The sequence below is a fragment of the Mustela lutreola genome, chromosome 18, assembly GCF_030435805.1.
Source record: "Mustela lutreola isolate mMusLut2 chromosome 18, mMusLut2.pri, whole genome shotgun sequence".
Taxonomy (NCBI): Eukaryota; Metazoa; Chordata; class Mammalia; order Carnivora; family Mustelidae; genus Mustela; species Mustela lutreola.
The window spans coordinates 10,285,454-10,308,311 of NC_081307.1; the positions used below are offsets into that span (position 1 = coordinate 10,285,454).

The 22,858-nt window shown below is 41.7% G+C and overlaps 1 protein-coding gene across 4 annotated transcripts in view; it reads right to left on the reverse strand.

Moving 5' to 3' along the window:
• Positions 1-2,960: 2,960 nt before the first annotated feature.
• UNC5D (unc-5 netrin receptor D) overlaps positions 2,961-22,858 on the reverse strand; it is a 544,123-nt gene continuing 524,225 nt past the window's right edge. For all 4 annotated transcript variants that reach the window (XM_059156226.1, XM_059156224.1, XM_059156223.1 and 1 more), the window contains 2 exons: positions 18,423-18,601; positions 2,961-5,985 (listed from right to left, as the gene is read on the reverse strand). In XM_059156226.1, coding sequence (XP_059012209.1) covers positions 5,781-5,985; positions 18,423-18,601 — 384 coding nt within the window. In that variant the 3' untranslated portion in view covers positions 2,961-5,780. The remainder of the gene's footprint in view (positions 5,986-18,422; positions 18,602-22,858) is intronic.

A 22,858-nucleotide genomic window follows, 5' to 3' on the forward strand; every position in this document is an offset into this window, starting at 1 on the left:
CTTTATCAATTACGTGTTCTGTATCAATTAGAAATGTGTGTGAAGAATGGGAAATTTAAAATCTGTCTTGATTCCAATTTGGAAGAAGAGGAAATTGTTTTCCTGACCAGGAAATTCCCACACTGAGTTGTTGTTTTTTTTGTTATATATTTTTTTAACCTTCTTATAGAGATGCGTTTTGATGGGAAGGGCTTCATCATCTAGCCTGGGCCATAGAGAGTGATGGAAATTTTTTTAGCTCCACTCTGATGAGGCTTAGATCAAAGTTTCCTGGTTAAGGGGTGATCTTACTTCAGTCTCATCAGAGCTCCTAGTGGAAGGAATTTGGAATTATTAGATCCATCTCTGATTGTAATGAGGGTCATAAGGCAAGATATTCTGCTTACCAATTCCCTTAAAATACCATCTTCCCATGACTCGACAGAACCATAGTTAAATCTCTACCTCTCGTCTCTCTTTAATTTTAAGGGAGTTGTAGAATTCATCCCATTTTGGAATTTATGTATATAATGCTTGCAATAGTGAAATATTCTTTGGGGTTAGTTAGCAAGATCTGAGGCAAAAGGACATTTTTATCATAATCATGCTTTTTGGAAAAGTACTTGACACACATTTCCACTCATGCAGAGAGTTACATTGCCAAATTTAGTGATCCATTTTATAATTCAAGGCTGTACCTTTTTGGAAAAGAGGATGTATCCTCCGCCCAACTCAGTCTTTGGGGCGGGGAGGGGAAGGATATTTTTAAGCTTAGGCCTAAACATGAAGCTTACTGCCTTTTTAATCTCTGGGTTCAGATGGAGGGTGGGCACTAAGATGTGAAGTTCATGGTCACTGTCTTAGGCCCACCTCGTGAGGACATTCCAAATCCATGATCTTCACAGCAAAAAGAAAAAGTAGCTGCTTCAAGCACCACAATTATTCTATGTGAGTTAAATTTCCTACTTCAGATCACAGTACTACACACTAGTGACTAACGGCCAGGTCTGATTTCCATCCCCTTTTATCTTTTTGAAAAAACACAGCACACAAATTGCTTTTTTTTTTTTTTTTTTTTTTTTTGCTTTTTGCTGACGACCCTGGAGTGGGGATGTGAGGAGTCCGTGTTAGACGCTGGCTCTCCTAGAATTGCTTTTGCAAAGAACACCACATGCTGTCAATACAGCCAAACAGCTTTATAGCGGCAGCTTTTGAAAGAGTATGGAAAGTAAAAAACACAAAATATGTAACACATCTAAGATTAGCAACATTTTCACTTTGTGACATTTGACGAAATACATTTTTGCTTGTAGTTCAGGAAAATTCTATGCAGACAAAACAGTGGAAGCTGCAGAAAAGGGTGGCCGTTCAACTTTTGGCTAAAGCATTGATTTGTCAAATACAGCGCTATGGCCATACACTAACACTGAAGAGCTAATAAAATTTTGTCACTACCTGTAGGACAACATTTTGCTCTCCCATTTGCTGTGGTTGTGACCCCTAGTCCAGTCAATGGGAGGTACCAGGATTCAGAACATCGCAATGTTTCATGAGGAAAAGTAATGGAAATGGGCCACACGATGGGCCATAAGACTCATGTTTTCCAGCTCCTTCCGGTGTCTGTGACCTTCACAGATCTGGAACAAACACCTCTGAGGGAATGTTACCTTCCCCACATCTGCTAGTTAGTATTCCACACCTTTACAGAAGGACTAAGTAAGGAATTGGAGTGAAAATGGCAGAAAGGAAAAACAAGCACATGGAAAGGTCTTCCAACATTTTGAAATCCGTAGGTCAATTTTGCCAGAAGTTTGGCAAGTGGAGAATACGCTCTAAAACCACTTACAGATGGTCCTCGACTTACGGTGGTGTTTCGACCGACTACTTTCTGACTTGACAATGGTACGAAGGTGGTAGGCATTCAGCAGAAACTATACTGGCAGCTCTGAATCTGGATCTTTCCCTGGGGTAACGAAACTGGGGTTGACCATCTCGTGATGCCGGCTGGACAGGGGCAGCCATCAGTCACGACCTCACAAGGGTAAACCACTACTACACGGGCAATCATTCCATCATTCACTTTCAGTACAGTCTTCGGTTCGTTATATGAGATTTTTAACATTTCATTATAAATGAGGCTTTGTGTTGGATGACTGTGCCTAATGGAGGCTAATGTCTGAGCACGCTTGAGTTAGGCTAGGTTCAGCTCTGGTGCTGGGCAGGTTAGCCATATTAAGTATATTTTCGATTTAAGATATTTCAATTTATGCTGGGTTTATCGGGACATGACCCCATTATAAGTCGAGGAAGATCTGTATACCATTTTCATACTCCACCTTGGCTTATCAATTGTGATGTTGAGAATTTTTCTCAAGGGAAAGAGAAGCAGTAAATTCCAGGACTTTTAATCCAAAGAGAACCCTGTTTTAGTCATCTGACTTAATAACCCCTCTCAAAGTCAACTAAAAGAAAAAAAAAAAAAGGACCATGGCACCAGAGAACACCTGCAGCTGGAGATAAAAATAATAAAAAGAGAGAAAACTTCCCCTCTTTAAAGAGAATTGTGTCAATTCCTATTCATCTCTTACAAAAAGGCCAATAAAGTTTTTGTGGGAGTACATCTGAGTTTTACGAGACTTTCTGCACTGGTAAATGAAGTTTGCATTTAAATCTGTAGAGTGAGCTTTCTTTTGGCTTAAAGGATTTTAATGTAAACCAGTAAGACTGCACAAGCAGTATTGTAAAAACCGTAAATTAGCTTTATGATGCAGCGGCAGTCTGGTACAGCTGTGAAGTGCACCATTTTGGTGGCATAATTTGAAGCCCTGTTTAAAGCATGACCATTAGACTGAAATGCCTTTGAGGCCTGAAAGATTTGGCATTAAGTGGGATATTTTGTAAAAAAAAAAAAAAAAAAAAAAAAAAAATGGAAGTAACCTATCAACTATTAAAGCTCACTTTTAATATCTTGGTTCCTTTTACATTAGGGCAAAAATCTCTTTCTAGAGGGGCATCTGTGTTTTGATGGGAAGACATTAAAATAGAACAAGGGTTTAGGTCGCAGCGAATAATCGAAAGTTCAGATGTCAGTGAATTCTCTCTGATCTGTAATCTCCGTTCCTCCTTGACACTCCTACGCTCCCCCGTGTCTGTACGTCTCACCAACATGGGTTCTCTTTGGAATTCTAGTGTGAAGTATGATCCGGACTTACAATGGCCACAGAATTTCACACATTTGTGTAGGAATCCCATGTAGAATTCCAGCAGAAATAAGAGAAATGAAAAGAGGGAGCAAAATGGACTGAAGGGTATATTTGAACCTTGAGCTGAAGTCAGCGGTGATTCATGTTAATTTGCTTCCTTTGTTATTCAATATGGTATGAAGGTCACAGGCATTTATAAACACCCAGATTTTAAAAAAAAAAAAAAAATCCATGGGAGGAAATTCTAGACCTTGAGGGATTGATGATAATCTCTTATCTTAAAATCTAGATTCTAGGGAAAACATTAAGATTTTTCATTTAAGATATAAAAACGTATCAGCTCCAAAAAGGATCTGTGTGGACTCACAGAATATATAAAGCAATGATAAGGCCAATTAGAAGGGAAGAGGAATAAAGGGTAGGATAGTTTTAAAACAAAAATCCTCCAAGATAGAAACTGACAAAAGTGCTCAACAAGATGTTTTCTACAAGTTATTATTAAACAATCAATGCAAATTCTTTTTGGGTGACTGACCATCTACTTCAACTTCTTGCTTTTCCAGAAATGTTAGCAAGGGTGTCTGAATATTTGCCCTCTCATGCCTTCTCTTTGTTGTTCCCCAGAAGGAATAAACAAGTAGAGCATGTAAACAGAAGGGTCTTTTCTTGATCTAGAGATGGTATTTTGAAAATATGCTCGCAGTTCTAAGAGGATCTGTTTATTCTATATAATATGCCTTTGGTTCCTGAGAAAAGCAAGGTGCTTTTGAATTTCGTGTAGCAAAGTCTTCCATCCAGTATAGGGGATCATCTATACCACACGTTAGAGAAAATGGCTAACACATTCAAGAGTTCTTAATGCCTTACCCATGGTATCACGAATTCTACCTATCTCTAGGTCTTTTTTACTTTGGTGGAGATTTACATTTTTTTTTCTTTCTTTCTTTCCTTTTTTTTTTTTTTTTTAACCACAGGACTTACAAAACCATTGTTGTTGTTTTTAACTGACCATATCCCCACTGCCAAGTGTTCCCCAACTCCCCCATTCCCTGATTGTACTTTATTCTAATGTAGCCAACTTTTAAGTACCTGATCAGCCTTGTAGTTAATCTAGGTCCTTGGTCTTGCTTGTCCTGATTGTGGACAGCTAATTAAAACATCCACCAGAAGATGAGCAGGAACATATCTGTGCCTCTTTAGTCTACCAGGATATCTTGTCAAAAATGATTTAATAGGATAAAAGATGGATTAAATGTTAAGATGGGGTTCACAAATTCTCTATGGACTTCATATTCCACAATATCATTGGCTCTTTAAAAAATAAAAAATAAAAAGAATCTTTGAGCAACAGTCCTATGTTCATGGTCCCATAGAGAAAACATGCCTGGGGAGGCTGAGGAATCAGAGCTCAAAAGCTTCCTGAACAATGTATGTGGTTTCTGGGACACTGTGGTAGATCTATCCCTCTCATCTATTTACTCCTATCATTTAGACCAAAGACTATCTGTTCATTTTCCAAGAGGCAAAAGGAGGTTGCCCTATAGCCCTATGGAGAGATTTTGTGAAAACGCAGTACCAAGAGGCTAGAAAGTTTCAAGAACCTGGATTGAAAAGTCGAGCAGAGGCCCTCATCCCCTTATAACAATGTTTAGAGACTGGGTCAATACCTCTATCCTAGAATTACAGCTTATCTGAGGCCCAGGGCATCTGCAGACCCTGTCTTTCCCTGGGCTCGATTAGACTGCCCCGGCCCCCTCCAAATCCACATGGAGCTGCGTTCTAACAGCGCTCTGCAATTTGAGTGGCTAAGCTGGGAATAGAGGATTCTGTTTTGTTGAATTAGAAGTAACTATCCATATTGAGTTTAATTATGCTCTGAAACTGAGTAAGGAAGGGGAAGAAAGAAGGTGGGTAGATTGGTCTCCAGAAGAAAATGAAGGTGGTGTACGTGGCAAGAACTAGTTCATGGTCTGTCTTACCTTCTCCTCTTGTTTCCATTAAGTGGCTGAGATAAATAGGGAATCGGTGCTGGTGTGATGGACTCAGAGTCTAGATTCTAAATGCCCTCCTTGATGTTACCAAAGTCCTACAATGGGTTGGCAGCCCCGTTTCACTTCGCAAAGCCAGTTTTATAATGATTGCTGACATCACGGATGCCAGTTGGTAGACAACCCTGACAATCTGGTAGCAGAATCAGCTGGCCCTTTGGGGCACATCATTAAAAACCTGTTTCAAAACATGCAGGATTCAATGTCTGCCTTCCTGGCTTTATCGTGGCTCGTCTTTCCCCCACAGTTACTTTCCTCAAGCTACGCCCTCACTTTTATCCTCCCCACTCCAAAGCTAAGAAAGTTCATCAAGTGTTAACCCAAGTGGACTCAGATGAGACAGTAAAGCCCTCTTATATTGAAGAGAGCTTGTACTTTTCTCTATGAACATATTATACCTATATAAAATTCAGTTTTTTCAACCAGGGATTCGCACTGATTGTAAATGAAGGCTGAATTCTCCAAATGCCACCGGGCAGAAAGCTGCCTCTTTCCCATTTAAAGCAAATGTCCCGAAGCTGGCCGTCACTGTCTCATGAGCGGTCGTGGACTAGAGTCCATTTTGCCTGCTGTAGTTGAAGTCGGCTTCATCGAGCTGGGTTTCTGTAATGTTTGAGAGTTTCGTGTGTGTCCTCCCAATCTCTTCAAGGGCACAGGCCAGGGAGTCAAGATCACCATCGTGCTGATGACGAGCTTCCCACAGGTTCAAAATGACAGCAGATGGACTGCTTTGTGTAGCAAAATAAGATAAATTCCTAGACAGGGATTTTAAGAAACAAACAATAATGAAAATGAAAAAAAGAAATAAAGGAACGAATAAAAATCACTATAGGGGCCTAAAATGAACTGCAATGGATAGTCTTATAGTAGGAGTAGGAGGTTCATGGGAGCTAGTTACAGGTCTCCAAATGACCTTAGGATTGCTCGGATTCGATATCTCTCCACCTCCTCAAACTCGGCGCATCAGAAATGGGTTATCTTCCCTGTTCCTCCAAATCATCCCCCTTTGTAACTATAACCAGTATCCCAGTAATTATAAATTTCCTTCTAATCTCTCACACTAGGACATTATTTTTGACTTTTCCTTCTATGCTGTTGCTTTCTTTTTGATATACTCGGTCTTCCTTTGCCCTTTGAGCCATTAATGCTGGCTTAGCTAATACTTGCCACTTGGAATACCTACTCTCCACTTGGAATACCTACTTCCTCTCTTCCCCTCTGTTTCTCAAGACCTTACATTCCTGTAATGTCTGGTTCAATTCTCCTCTACTCTTTGCCTAACATGCTTTCTTTCTTCTCTGAGTTCTTCCTATTGTTGTGCTTAAAATTTCATATGACTAAACTGTTTATATATTTCATGTGAAGTTTGCCCACCCATATGATTACAGACATCTGAAGGGAAAGGATCCTAGATAATCATCTTCTGATTCTGCAGCAGTCCTTATCATAATACTATGACAGGTGTTTATTCAATAGCCATTGTCTTGAGTAATTGATTGCTATGAGCCTTTTTCAGTTGATATGGGATCTTCGGTGAAAACAAATGGTAACCTTTTGGACGACGACTTTGCTATGATGAAGATGAAGACAACACAAAAGATTAAAGGTCACAGTTTTTCAGAGGCACTTGTAGAGCAGGGATGGAAATGTCACCTTTGGGAAAATTTTGATAAGTTGAAAAGACTTTTGAGAGTCAACCAAGAACTGGTTATTCTGAGGATGGCACTGCTTTCCCTTACCACATTGAGCATATAATCGTGAAGAAGACTCACGTAACTAAGGGCACTGGGAAGAGAAGACAAGCTTTTAAGGGCACATTACCATTTACAAGCACCACACACACATACAGTAATTTTGAGCGAATAAAGTGCTATTTTATTCAAAGGTCTCAAGGGACTGCTTAAAGCTAGTTGGTCGCCAAACAGCAGAAATATCAGCGTACTATATATACTTTCTACTACGTCCGAATCTGTAATTGAGAGCAGGAGGAGGCCAGCTTAAGAATGTTCTCTCTAGTTTCCTGCATCTTTTTCCTTATTCCACCTCCCCCACCGCCAGCCCCTTCCCCTCACTTGTAGTCAAATATAGTTATTTATTTCTACGCTAATGGAAGTGGCAAATCAAACCTTGCTCGGGCAATGGAAGGAATCCTAGTTCTTTTTATTTAAGAACTTTGTTTTGAATATTTCTTCCTGGTCATGGAAGTGTTTATAGAGAAAGCTTCTATACCTCTAGGTCTGTTCAGTCAATGGACACACCCTTCCCAACGTCCAGGCAGAACAGAAACTGAAGGCGTAGCTGAGAAAGAGGCCTCCTGGTAGATTAGGTACGGGTGGACGCTGGGTGGGCTGTGTGACCATCTCTTTCCACGTCCTTTTTGAGACTAAAGACCATTAACATACATTTGTTCCCGGAATGGGTAAATACTTACGCACGCTAATGTTTCAAAACCAGAAGAACAACAGCAAGCCAAACAAAAGCACAGATTCCTCATCTTTCTATTGAGGGTTTATATTTTGTATTTTTCCCTTGAACAACAATGGACTAGCGTCCTGTGGGAATCACTAGAATCCTGGTGATCTTACCCCCACATTAGGTTTTATTCTATACCAGAGGTTGACAAATATTTCTCTAAAGACCAGCTAGTGAATATTTTTGCCTTTAGGAGCCATATGTGGTCTCTAAAGCAGCCACTCAATGTTGTGACAGCAGTGTGACAGCAGCCATGGACGGACACACGTGAATGAGATGGATACAAGGGAAAAACTTCAATGAGACACCCTGAAATCTGAACGTCCTGCAGTTGTCACATCACCCAACCTTCCTCTTCTTTTGATTGATTGATTATTTATTTACTTACTTACTTAGCTTACTTTCCTGACCACGTAAAAAAAACAACCAACCAAACCAACCACAACAAAAACAAAAACAAAACAAAACAAAACAAAAAACCTAACACTATTCTAGCTCCTGGGCTCTAGAGGAGCAGGTGGTGGGCCAAATTCAGCTTTTAGGCCATAGTGCTGATCACTGTCCTCTGCTGTCTTACCACCCAGGCTCAATTTCCAGAGGTAACTATTTGAAAGAAGATGAAACCGATTTTACTGTCTTGTGCTGCCTTTGAAGGACACACAGGGCTTAGGCTGTTGAATCCACAAGTTAAGTATCCTGCCTCAAGCACTTTGAGAACTTCATCTTCAGGAAGTGTTCTGGGACTCTGACCTTTCCAGATATGACAGGAAGATCCGGGCATAAAAATGCAATAATATAAAACTCTGGGAGAGGCATACAGAATAGGTTTTGGAGGCCGGGATGCATCTTTGTCCCAGCATGATATCAGAAGTCTTCCTGAATCCATGGTGGGGTTGGGAGTGGGGATGGGGAGGTGTGTGTTCTAAGTACACCCGCCTAGAGGACGAGGAGCAGGACTGGTGAAGGGCTCTGGTTCTCCAAAGACCTGCCAATGTCCATCCTGATTTGTAGAATAGGCACCCAGGGCTAAAGCAAGCTAAGTGATCAAAAGAGGCAGAAATATAACTCTCGCTTGGCACAGGTCTCTGAACATATTGTAACAAGCGAAGTGTGCTCCCCAAAGCATAGCTCTGATTTATCCTCTACAAGCACATTCATCATAACACACACAAATCTTAAATTCCACTTAATTCTGGTAGATACATACAGGAACATAATCAGTCTTATTAAAAATGATTCCGTTAGCTTTGTGATAAAGAGACCTCCTATTAAATTACCTTTACCCATCTACACCAGAATAATTCGTGTATAAAAGACCCTGAAATCCTAATGCAATAGGCTATTCCTCCAAGATAGTTGGGTTAATTTAACCATTTACATGCATGCAAATGCGTGGATTTTTGTTTTGTTTTGAAAATTGGTATGCCATGCATCTGTTAGGTGGTTTCCATACTGCCCTTTTGAAATTATTCTGATCCCAAGCTATACAACTCTTTTCTCTTCATAATGGTGATACATTCGGACACTAGCAGGTGAATGCACACACAATTCAGGGAATTGTGTTACTACTAGAGAATAGAATTCATAGCAATAGTTGGTATTAAGAAATTTTCTGAGTGTCTTAGATTTTTTTTTTTAAATGAAACCAGAACATTTAGCAAAATAGAAGTCTTAAAATTTAGATGGATGCCTCAGAGTAAAACTTAATTTTTTTCTTTCTCTTTGAAACATGTTTAAACAACTGAATGTTTATTGGGCTGGTGTTAGATGCTTCAAACTTTTATTTTTTTATGCTCTGAACTTCAGATGACCTTTTGTCATAGCCTTTTAGGATTCTGATAGACTGAGATTAATTTGAAAAAATAATGTTTTTCATTTGAAAAATAATGTTTTTCATTTGAAAAAATAATTTTTCGTTTTTTGGGGTGTCCTAAAGATGCTGCATATTATATAGGTAAGAATACTCTTAAATTTTGAGAATTGACTTTAGACTCCTTCTAGGTCTTCAGGTCAGTTTATTTGTCCTAGGCTTTGTAGATCCAAAGGAAAAGATGAAGCCCCTTGAAACTCCCACTTAGAGTAAATCATAAAAAACAAAACCAAAAAAAAAAAAACATGCTAAGACACCTGGATATATTTCCCCATGTAAGTTTATTGAGTAGTAGTGGTTTATCAAATTTAATTTTGTTTTGTTAGAGCCTCTATGCCTTCTATTCACCTGCATTCTGGGCAGGAAGGAGTGGAGAGGAGGGAGGGTGATTGTTTTATTAAAGTGATTAATTTCCTCTTTCTGAGCCTTTCCTACCCCCATCCCTTATCCTCAATTAAAAATCCCATGGTTGGGGTGGAAGCCAGGACAAGAATTGGGAGCATGAATCTTTACCTTTGTGATTTCACTAGCTAGACACAGGCCAATCTATCATGATGTATATGGTCCAAAACCAAATTTTGATGCAGAATCCCAGTTTTCCAAATACATCTTCACATTAATGACCATGTTAAACGAATTATAGAAATTAGGTTAAAATTTGGGGATGTCTGGAAATAAGGACTCTGCTGTTCCCTTTTTGAAGGCAAAGAGGAGAATTAAGGGCCCATGATAGAATTCTGCCCTCCGATGTCTTTACACCCTATTACATAACATGGGCTAGTGTTAGGAAGAGGAAGTGGCTGGGTACTCTTTGGTGTGAATTTAGAGATACCACCTTTTCTTAAGTACTTAAAAGCATATTCAAATGTAAATAGATTCAGGAATAGCGACCTCTAAACCTTCCATCAGTTAGCAGGAAGGTAAGAGTAAGGAGGGCCAGCCGGGATCTAAGGGTCAGTCTCAGCCCTAACACACTGAAGCTCTCCTATTGTGCTCACACTGGAGTTGGCCTGGCTCAGTGTGCTCAGGTCCGACTGTGTGTGCCCTATAAGGGCTCCCTTTCATTCTGAATTCCAGATAACAACCTCTTGGTGTCTCAGAATCCTGCTATGGTGGGGGCAGTAATCCACGGTGTAAGCTCCTCTGGTGACCAACTGGGAGAATGGGTTTCCTACTGAAATCTAGTTGGGGACCACAGTAGAGCTGCAGCTTAATGTCATTAGCACGGAAGAGCCTCTCATAACGAGGGGCATGCTGTAAATTAGTTCAGAATTGAGGATTCCACCCAGCACCTTCAGGTGGGGGAGGGGCACTTATCCCTGGAATCTTCTGAGCAGCAAGTCTGTTTATATTCTACAAACTTGCCTTTTACATCTCAGTCAACTGAATTGTTTTCGCCTATAAAAAGCATATCTTAAAAACAGCTTCTTTCCGAGTAGGCTTGTGTATAAAAAGGGAAAACTAAGTTAAGCTGCCCATAACAAATAGGGAGCCATCATTTATAGAAGCAGCGCATAATCCTACTGTTAGTGCCAGAGGGAATGGACACAGAATCCTAATGAAGAAATATTAATATTCCTGCTATCATCCTCATGGTCTCATTTAATGAGAGCCTCGTATGTGACCAAAACCAACCCTCCATATGGTTCTTTCAATGTGGATGCAAGAGAAAAGCCATTCATATTGAACAGCAGTAATTGGACACAACACAAGCATTTGTCCCGTCTGTCAGGCTTTCATCCCCAAACTTCAGGCAACCTGGGGTTGCACTCAAGTGCAAGGCAGTGGGCAGGGGTGACCCACAAGGACAGGGAACAGACAGTAGACAACATGGAGTCCTACTCTGCCCTGCCCTCAGACAGGTGCACTCATTGTTTTAGGCCAATTAATGTGGCCATGAAATTCCAAATTCCTCTTAGTTTTTCCTTTTGTGTCTTCTATTATCCAACTCCTGAAGGGGAATATGGCAAGGTTGGTTTTTTTTTTTTTTTTTGAATTGTCGAACATTTAAGAACCTGGAGTTTTTGTTTTTGTTTTATTTGACAGATCACAAGCAGGCAGAGAGGTAGGCAGAGAGAGAGGGGGAAGCAGGCTCCCCGCTGAGCAGAGAGCCCGATGTGGGACTCGATCCCAAGACCCCGAGATAATGACCCGAGCCAAAGGCAGAGGCTTAAACCACTGAGGCACCCAGGCGCTCCAAAGAACCTGGAGTTTTCAGGGACACCTGCGAGTTGCCAAAAGATAATAAGGCCGGTTGAAGACCCCATTGTCAGTTCTCTAGTCTCGTTCCTCACAGGATGAAATTGTCTATGACGATTTGTCCTATTTCAAAGTAAAGAGCCATGAAAACTACCAAGTCAGATTTCTAGTTTTCTTTGAATGGAGATGTATCAAGGAAAAATCGGTCTCATTTAAACCACTTTCCCTACTCCGTAACCTTGAGACATTTTAAGCGTCCCGAGGCTGAAGGAGAATGACCACCGTCTGTTCCGCGAAGACCCCGGTGCTACTGCTGCGTGAGGGAAGCAAGAGGTGTTTAGACTGCTCTGTTTGCAAAATACTCAATATGGGTTTAATAAAACCTCGCAAGTCACTGAAAAGAAACAGTTAATTCCTTAAAGGATACTCTAATGAACTAGGTAAAAATCCTTCCTCTAATCTAATTTTCGCAAATGATGAACACATCCTGTGCAGGCATACCGACGCCGGCCGGCTTTGTCAGTACTGTGTGAGACTGCTCTTCTGAAGGGGGTTATTTAGGCTGTAAAAGGGGCCTGGGCGTGTCCATCTTTTCTGAAAATTCTATTAGCATAAAGGAGGAGACCCCATTCTTCTTTCGAGGGTCCCTACAAACTCGCCCCTTGCCTAGAAGGAACCAACAGCTGCACTTGCTCCAGGACTGGCCGCTTCAGCTTCCTCTTAGTGGGCAGTTTCAGGAGTCCGTGACCTCGGAGGAATGGAGCTTCGCTGTGCTGGGTCCCTCTGGCTTCACTGGGAGGGCTCTCTGCGTGTCACCCCCTGCATAAGCCTCCTGGGCCAGAACCAGGAAATCTGATTTGGCTTTCACCCTATTTTGTCTCCAAGGCCCCGTGTCATGCTACCCCCCTCTATATTAAGTTTCCTTGAAAGTGTCTTAGAGGTGTCTATTTTTTTTTTTTTTTCTTTGAAAACGAGGGCCTCACATCCATTTTTATTACTTGAAGGTTAGGATTTGTTTCCTAGCCTCCAGCCCGCGGGACCAAGAAAGGGGAGTTTGGTGTCATCACGGTAAACCCGAAACCACAGGAATGAACACCGTGTGACCCCCCTCGGTGGCCTGCCTAGGAAGCTGGCATCCTGTACGGCTTTGGTTCTCCTCTTCCTCCCTCACCCCAAAAGGCAGCTGGCACGGGGGCTGCTCTACTTCTGGTGAATTCTCAACCGTTCTTCCAAGAGAGATGAGGAAGCTGCCTTGTGACCTTCCTCTGTCTTCCTCCACTGCCCTCTGGTCATTTTGCCGTTCCCGTGCATCCAATTAAGAGGGTGGACAGAGGGAACGAAAGGATATGACCTCAGTGTGAGAAGATTCTGTTTCTTATTAGAGGTCCTGGTGAAAAAACAGGTTATACAGCCCTGCTTCTCAGCCATGAGGTCTGAGAAATTTCATTTGCTCACAACTGCCGCACTATCACTCATGAACATTAGCAGCCAAATTGAACTATTTTAACCCCTGACCAATAAGAAATATGTTTTAGCTGACCCTTGTGGGGACTACTCCGCAGTCCAAAGTCCAGTATCACTTTTGACTGCCCCCCCCCCGCCCCCACCAAAACTTAACTACCACTAGCCTACTGCTGACTGCTGACAGGAAGCCTGACTGATAACACAGCAGCTGACACAGACTTTGTATGTCGTGTGTAGTATATACTGCATTCCTACAATGCAGTAGGTGAGAGAAAAGGAATATTAAGAAAATCACAAGGAAGAGGAAATACATTTATAGCACTGGACTATATTTACTGGAAAAAAAAATCCAAGTATAAGTGGACCAGTGCAGTTCAAGGGTTCAACTGTGTTGTTCAAGGTTCAACTGTGTACTATGACGAAAAACCGTTAATAAGATGTAATTATGTGCTTCTTTCCACCTTGGCAACCTCTCTTCCATCTCGGCTGCTCCCCCTCCGCTCAGACTCCCATGTCTCATGCACTTTACCCAGCAGCCGTTCCCATAGCAACGTGGTCAAGCTGGCTGTGTTTCCTCAAGGGTTTCTGGAATATGAAAATCATGAGGCCTTAAAGAAGAATGAGCTAATGGGAGAATTTCGGGGACAGTGTGAGAGCCGAGAGAAGAGATCCGAATCCTCCCTCACGTCAGCCATGTAAACCGTTGTCCTTGGAGACCAAGTTTCAAAATCCTTTGATGCTTAGTCCTATCAGTCCTATTTATGAGCGAGAACGTTTTTGAGGTTAAGCAAGGTTAGTGTCCAATGAAAGACTTCATGTCATTCATTCAAGGAAAAATGGCTGAATTTCCCCTAAGGGGAGAGAACCCCCTTGGGGGGTTTGACCATCACTAACCATACAAAGTGTCTACGCAAGTTTAGCACTTCGGGCTGAAGCAGTTAAGTTTCCCACATGAATCTGTTTGGTCCTTAGCGATGCTCCCCACTGTCTACCTTCACGCCGACAATTCTTTATTTCTCAACATTCCCCACCTCCCCATCACGCGGGGCAGGAGCACCGAAGTGGAGGGTGACTGCAGCTGAATTGAGAGAACAAATGTGCAGTCTCAGCTTTGAAATGCAGCGAGTGTGGACTCTGAGGAGCAGTGAACGTCTGCTCACGGCATCTATAATTACAACTGCTCTCGATGACATTCTTTCTAGGCTGTGCGGCTTTCTTAGCGCGATCCATATGCCAGGCGAGTGGCAAGGCCACCTGTGTTGCCGCCTCATAACACACACCACTGACATTTCTCACATCCCCATCGATTGCTAAGCCTTTCACTTGATATTCCAAGTTCTCTTCTCCCCCTATTCAGGTCTAAGTAGAAACTTGTTCGGCAAAAAGGCAGATTATCATCAGTGACATTTGCATTTTCCCAAAAGGAGGGTAGGAGAGCATTTGCACTGGCAATAAAATAAAAGCAAACGTTTCCCTCCACTCCCTTTGAAAACTCTTCCTTCATGATTTGAGGGCTGTGGCTTTGCCAGCTTTTGGATACGTCTGGAAATTGAAAGGAGGGGGAGAGGCAGGTGAAAAGTTGCTGTCATGAGATTACAGAAAGTGAATTCTCTAACAGGAGGCCCGTGTGCTTGGTCATCATCTTTGTCTTGTGATCCCAGGGTGGATGGGCTCTCAAGCAATTGACAATGTCAAACTTTGGTATCTTAACACACATGAATGATGAGTTCCATGCTCTATTATTTGTAACCCTAAGAGAGCCCAGCCAGTGATTTAGGATTATGCAATAGGAAGTTGTGACAAATTACATCCGAAAACCCCATTCCTCTCTATTATGTAGAGTATCTTCCCATGTAGGAGAAGACAGATTTTTGGTACAGTAATGAAAACATAAAAGGAGGGGCACCTGGGTGGCTCAGTGGGTTAAGCCGCTGCCTTCGGCTCAGGTCATGATCTCAGGGTCCTGGGATCGAGTCCCGCATCGGGCTCTCTGCTCAGCAGGGAGCCTGCTTCCCTCTCTCCCTCTCTCTTCCTGCCTCTCTGTCTACTGTGATCTCTCTCTGTCAAATAAATAAACAAAATCTTTAAAAAAAATTAAAAAAATAATAATAATTTTAAAAAAAAGGAAAAAGAAAACATAAAAGGAGCTTGGCCATTTCTGCAAAAGGAGAATGAGTTACCGTGGTGCAAGGTGGTTTTCAGCAGTCTTTACTCTGCTTCTGTGAATATGCTGGTGGCTCTTCTGTTGGAACCAGCCAGTCTGCAGAAAAGGGTCTCCTCCCCTTCCCCACACCCCAAGCTTGGATGCTGAGCTGACTGGGAAGCCTCATCTCCCAGTGTTCCTCTGACTGAAGCAACAAGATCCTATAGAAATCTTACTAAAGGAGGGGTCAGCAAACTACAGTCTATTGGGCAAATGCTGGTTGTTGCTTGTTCTTACGAAGTTTGTTAGACAAACAGGCGTAGCTGTGTTCCATGCATCTTCTCTGGATGGTTTCCATTAAAGAAACAGGGCTGAAGGTGCCCAGCAATTACCATGGATCCTATAAGGCCTAAACTATTGCCATCTGGTTCTTGAACAGAAAGAAGTTAGCTGATTCTCAATATAAACCATTCTTGCTTGGTAGACGACTTTTGGAGGGTTAAGCTAGAGAATGAAGAGGGAGGCAGGACAATGCCATTCACTGAAGTTGAACATGTCCACCAAGGAACATGTAAAGTTAGTAGATTACATGTATTCATGCCATCCTACTTTGCTATTAGTGAAAATTGCAAAGAGCGGCACTGATGGAAAATCAACATTTTCAGGGGGCACCCAGGTGGCTCAGTTGGTTAAGCGCCTGCCTTTGGCTCAAGTCATGATCCCAGGGTCCTGGAATCAAGCCCCATGAGTTGGGCTCCCTGATCATCAGAGATCTTGCTTCTCCCTCTGCCTACTGTTCCCCCTGCTTGTGCTCTCTCTTTGTCAAGTAAATAAATAATATCTTTTTAAAAAATGAAAATTGGGGGTGCCTGGGTGGCTCAGTTGGTTAAGCGACTGCCTTCGGCTCAGGTCATGATCCTGGAGTCCTGGGATCGAGTCCCATATGGGGCTCCCTACTCAGCAGGGCGTCTGCTTCTCCCTCTGACCTCTCCCCTCTCATGCTCTCTCTCTCAAATAAATAAGGAAAATCTTAAAAAGAAAAGAAAAGAAAATTAACATTCTCTGGGCACTGTGTTAGAAACTTTGCATATAGTAGGTCATTTGTGTTTCTTATGTCAAGGAAATTTAGGCCTTCCTGGAGAAGGGGTCTTATCGAAAGCCTGAAGGAAGCAAACAGGCACACCAAGTGTTCATGTCAGAGGACCCTGAACACTAGAGGGGCGGTCTGCTCCTGCACAACCATTTCCTGCTCATGAGAGAGCACGTGACACAAAAGGTTGTTGACTCAAGTCTCCCAGTCTGAAATGCATTTTCCCTACTGTGCAAGGGCCCCAACTTCTGCCTTTGGGGACACTTCTTTTTGTAGGTAGACCGTAAGCAGAGAATGAAATGGAATGAGGCAGGAGGAACATGTGCAGACTCATTCAGCAAATGAATGATAGCTTCTGTGGACCCACAGATATTCTGATGCAATAATTTTCATGCAAACGGTGAATTAAAAATCATCAACTCTTAAGGTGGGAATGGATTCGGTATTAATGCAGTTCGAATTTTATGAATTGTAATTGTAGAAAAAGAAACAGCATGTGAGTGATGTGTTCAGGCAGACTGGTATGGGTTGTAGAAGCAAGGTTCTTATGGGGCCCAATCTGCTCACCCCCTTTTTTTCTTTGTCAACCAAATTCTGTTGTCAGGGTTGGTTTCTCATTCTTGTCCCCGTGTTGATCAGAAAGTGAGCTTGATATTGTCATGGTGCTCATGGATTATAAATGAGGCATCTCCTCCCTTTGTCCGACTTGCTGGGAAATATTCAACCCAAGTTTGTTTGTTTTTTTTTCCCTGTACACATAGACTTTTGTATTCTTTCACTTTCAATATACTGCCTCTCAAGAATGTATCTATTCTTTCCGGGTTTGCCTGTCTCTGCAAATTCCCTTTCCTTTGGCAGCCATGCCTCCTTCCTTGATTTGCCTCTCGGAGCCTGACTGCTTTCTAGTTGGGTCCTTCCTTCTTGGATTCCAGATCCCTTTCGAAACCGGGAGTGGCACTCTATCCTTTCCTGGCAGACACCCACCTCCCTTTCAGAGAAGAAAGAGTCAGGTAGATGTCTGTGGAAATCAAGGACACAAAATGGAAATGACAGAGTGAGCCAAACAGTGAGAAAATAAGGCTTTGCCTCGAAAGAAAAAAAAAAAAAAGTAAAAAAGAGAACCAGAGGAAAAGGGAAGTAAAAACATTCTGGCAAAAGTTGCTCTCCTTTCCATTCATTCTGGGACCTGAGGGGAGGTGGGGGTGGGGGAAGGAGGCATTGCTTGCCACTGCCCTCTCCCTGCTGGAACCCTCTCCCTGCTGGTTATCCTTCCAGCCCAGCTAAAGCTGTCTGCCCATCAGTGCTGCCCTGGGTGCCATCAGTCTTGCTTCTCATCAAAAGTAATCAAGTCCATCACGAATCTCTCTATTCTACTCTCAACTCCACTACAGTGCTAGCATTGGTAATGGTAGTCTGGTGAAGCAGCAGACTCATTCACATGCCTGGGTCACCTGCTTATTTCATGTCCCCTGCCTTCAGAGCTGGGAATTCTCATCCTCAAACGTCTAATACCGATGTGCCCACTTTTGCAGACTGAGCGTGTCCCCAGAAAGGGTTACATGATGCCCAAGGTGGCCTGATGGCAGGGAGGAGGCTTGAGCTGCTCCCTTCTTTGTTTCTATCATCACTGGCTCATGACTGTGCTGGGATCTCCCCCAAGTACCAAGATGACCTAGTCTCTACCCCCATTTGGGTGGCCCAGGTTAGCCAACCTAAAGATGCGACCAGGACCAAAGTAAGACTTTTCTATAATGTCCCCAAAGGACAATGGGTGGAAGAAAATGCCACAGCATCCTGTTCTTAACCCTTGCCCACATACATAGTCAGGCCTCACAAGAAATATGGCCAGAAGGATTGATAAAGATATCAGGACCTAGAAACCACATGGATACACCCAACCCCTTAGTTTTTTAAAACCCTCAGGAATGTCTTCTTTCTGGTTATCCCCAATTACCTGTTGATGCTGTTTTTCTGTGCTAACATCTGCCAGTCCTTGCCTTTGGCATTGGGGGTATCGAAAGTGGCACAAATCCGCTGTCTGATGGAGTATGGGATTTTGAAGGCTTTGGGGCCGGTCTGTGCAGGGAAAGTGCTGTCCTCTTGTGCAAAGAAAGTGATGGTTTCTCTTTCACTCTACAAAGAAAGAAAGCATGGTCAGATCTAAACGGAAGCATTACCAATCAACACTTCTATTTATTTAAGAAAATCCATTAACACACACGCACAACAGGCCTGCCTGTTGTGAGGGACTCTGTAAAATACATTGACACATTCCCCTTTCTTTTAATATAATAAATAACTTCTCCACCGGCCTCGTGAATCACGTGCTGGAGATTTACAACAGTGTATTCCACTCAGGGTTTGGAGGGGGAGGTCTGGTTCCTATACCCAGGGAAATGTCAGGTGACCATAGAATTAAACCTTTCTTTATTCTTTTCTTTCTTTCTTCTTCTTCTTTTTTTTTTTTTTTTTTTTTTTTTTTTTTTTTTTTTTTGATCTCAGGGATAGATCTAGAATCAGTAGGAAGAAACCCCCAAATGACAAATTCCAGTTCAGTGTAAGGAATGACCCTGTGATAGAGCTGGCCAAAGACAAATGGGCTAAGCCATGTTGCTGGCTGGGCAGGTACCCATCAGGAAAGCCCCAAAGGGGAACTGACTGAATATTGATCATCTTTAAGTTTGTGTTGGCCTGCCCTGGTTGTGAAGTGTGTGATTCCATAGTAAATATCTTGGTCTTGTTTCAGAATGACATTGCTTTGGGCATATATGAGCCTGCCATGAGTCAGTGAGGTGGTCTAGAGCCTGTGGGGTGGTGGAAGGTTTCTGCCTGCTGCCTGCCCATCCTGCTTCTGATTTAGAGCTGTCCAACGAGGATTGGTGATTTCAGTGCCTCCTAGCAATCAGATCGTCATCCCCAATGTGAGGCCATACAGATATCTGTGAGATTAAAGGGGCTGCTGACAAGCATATGTGAACCAACAGAATTTCAAAGCCTAAAAAGTATCTGATTGAATCAGTCTCCTGTGACTATGATAGGTTACCGGACACAAGGGATTCTTCATTAAGGCCTCTAATCGGATGACTATAAATTGAGATTTTCCAGGGTGGGCCTGACCTAATCAGATTACCTTTAGACGAGAGAAAAGGCATCTCTCCTGCTGGCCTAGTAGAAAGTAAACAGGAAGGCTGTGAACAGACTATGGAGAGGGGCAGGGAGCTAGAACCCGAGGGCATCCTCTAGGAATTGAGCATGACCCTGGTCCAAGAGCCAGCAAGAAAATGGGGACTTGCAAAGAATTAGATTTGATCAACAATCTAAATAAGCTTGGAAAAGGACCCTGAGCTCTAGGTGAGAATGTTGTTTTCAGTCACCACCTTGATCTCAGCCTTGTGAGATCCTGATCAGAAAACCCAATGATGACATGTCAGGACTTTCAGCCTACAAAAAAATATGAGACAGTAAATAGGTATTGTTTTATCCTGTTAAGTTTACAATAATTTGTTATAGAGCAAAAAAGAAAAGAATAGTAATAATATAAAGAGGACTTAAAACGTCAAATCTGACGCGGGTTAAGGGAATAGTTAGGACTATTTAAATCCTAAGAACCTATCCTTCATGTTAGGAATGTGTCCTCTTGTGTTTTCCTTTAAGCCAACATGTGCTGTTTATGAACTTTTCTGGGAGCCTGCCCTGAAGCTTTTTCCAACATTAACACCCCTTCCTATGGCAGGCACCACAGCCATGAGAGACCTTCTTGGCAAGTGGCCAGGCTCACATAGCTGTAAACCTCAGTGAGTGTTATGCCTTCAAGAATCTGTTAATTGAGGAAGCTGGCTCATGCAGAGATCTTATTAATGATAATATGTTTTGTTGTTCCATAACCATTTGACACAGTTACATTTTGAGGGCTGTGTCTTAGATACATGGTGCCTTAATTCATTATTCCCAAAAGGGTATCTCAGAAGATGTTCCAAGAAAGAGCCGATCTCTGGTCAAATACATTTGAGAAATGCTGCATATTATATCCTCTGCTTGGAAATTCAAAGTACATATTATCATATTAAATAGATTCTACTTACTGGTTTTAGTTCTAGTCCCTGGAATATTATAGAACAACACTCATCAAAATTCTTCCAGTATTTCATGTTAGCATGGGGTAATAGAAAAAAAATCATGGTTTTCAGAGGCAGAGGGAACCTTGCTTTGGGGTATAATTTTATACTTTTTAGCTCAGCGACCTTGGAGGTTCCATGACATCTGTCCAATTTCCTAATCAGTCTTTTGGCATTTTTTTTTTATAGACACCATAAAGGTTATGAAATGTGGTGAGAATTATCCAGGTAGTTTGTAACATGGCTGAAACCAGAAGTCTGACTTCCTAACACCTGTACCAAGATTCATTTCTCTATGCCACCCTACTGCCAGATAGGCAGGTGATTAAGAAAAATGCTGAGCATTATTAGATTTATGCTTCAGGAATTAAAAGCAGGAAGGGCTTCCTGGAGGAGGCATTTTGGTGGGCTTCGAAGGATGGTGGTCCAAAAGCTATTAACTGAATAGAAACTGAGTGGGTCACTAGTGATTCTTTGCAAAATGAACAATTCTTATTCTGATATGTTAGATGGTTATAAAATGAACCAACTCAGGCTTCTTGATGTATGAAACAGGTTACAAGAAACATTTTTAATCATGGCTCATGAAATTTCTCCTAGCCTTTAAACAATGTAAATCGAAAACAGTTTCCTTCAATTTCCTGACTTAAGGCAGGAGGTTGGACTTTAAAAGAAGGTAGAAACCGAAGAGAGGAAAATAAGGAATTCTGTGCAAGATAACATGGGAGTTGTCATCACAAACTGGCATCCAAAGGGGGTTCACATGTGAAAAGGTGGCTTGCAAGTGAAACTTAGAACACTGAAAGTATCCCTGATGGGTGACTGCATAGACAGGGCTGGTTTGTGCAATCTCTTACAGCATCTTTGAGTGGACCAAGCTCACCAGGCTCTGCCTTTACTGTTGGCAGGAGAGAGACCACCCCAGATCCACAGTGTTCAGGACAGAAGTGATAGGATTCCAAAGTGAATAAAGTATTGTAGGAGACTGACTCTTAAGTATTTTTTCTATTTTTGACACTAATAAGTGGGCCCCCATTTCCCTCCTAAAGTTTCCCAATTCAAATATTTGCCATGCGTAAGGATGACAGTTTATGTAACATTTATGGTGCGTTCTAAAAGACAGCTGGGCCAAGTAATAAGAATCCTGTAGATACATCACATTTTCTGATTGTTTAAATTAAATATGCAGAGGAACAGCAGATTTTCATGCTCTACACATCTGAGATAAGAAGCTGCTACTTGGCTAGCTGGGGAGTTGTAAATCAAGGAGAAATTCCAAGTATTCTGTCTATTTTGCAACAGACAAATCATCCCCCAACCTTCCACCACTTTTGGAAGAAAGATAAGAGAACTGCTTGAAGGAAAAATTGTAACATGCAAGTTTCCCATTTAAATTCTTTCTATCAAAAAAAAAAAAAAAAAAAGGATTTTCCAGTAATATTACATTAACAAGGGATGATGCAATAAATTACTTAGGGATTCTTCTCATCTCTTCAATATTAGTAAAATTATTTTTGATTCACTCCACAATTTTTAGATTGTTGATACCGTTGCTTTTACAGAATTATCAGTTGGTGATAATCGTTAGGTAATTCAGTGAGGTTACATTTAAAGAGAATCACCTGCTTTTACAGATAGACCCAGTAGTGGCCACTCTAAAAAAAAATATTTAAAAAGTACGTTATCTTGATCACTGAAATAACTTTTAAGTGTGAGAATGACATGGATGATTTTATTTATTTGGAAAGCCATTTAGACGAGAGGCATGAAGGAATGAGAGGCATGGGAGGCTCAACATGAAGAACCAAAGGCCTCCAATGAGGATAATCACTGCACTGATTCAGCTATTTAAAAAATATTAAAATAAATATTATCTTATAAATACAACCACATACATACATATCTCTTTTACCTCTCATGGTTCCATTGTTAAATTCATGAAACACACACTAAGAGATCTATGAAAGTAAGGTAGGAAGTTGGAGCTCTGAACTTAACAATACAGAGAAATTTTTTTTTTTTTTTTTTTGGAGTGGGAAGAGGAACAGATACTTAAAAAATTCAGATGTCTTTGAAAAGCTTCAAAAGATTTATTTCCTTATTATTTTTATTATTATCTTTAATCAATGAAATGCTATTACTAACTCATGAAAACCATCTAATGCAGGATCTTCCAGCCTAAAGGCCATAAGGAATCATGCCCTTACGGATCTATTATGCCCAACTCACTGACTGATACAAGTTCATGTCTAGAATGTATCTTGTCTCCTCCTCA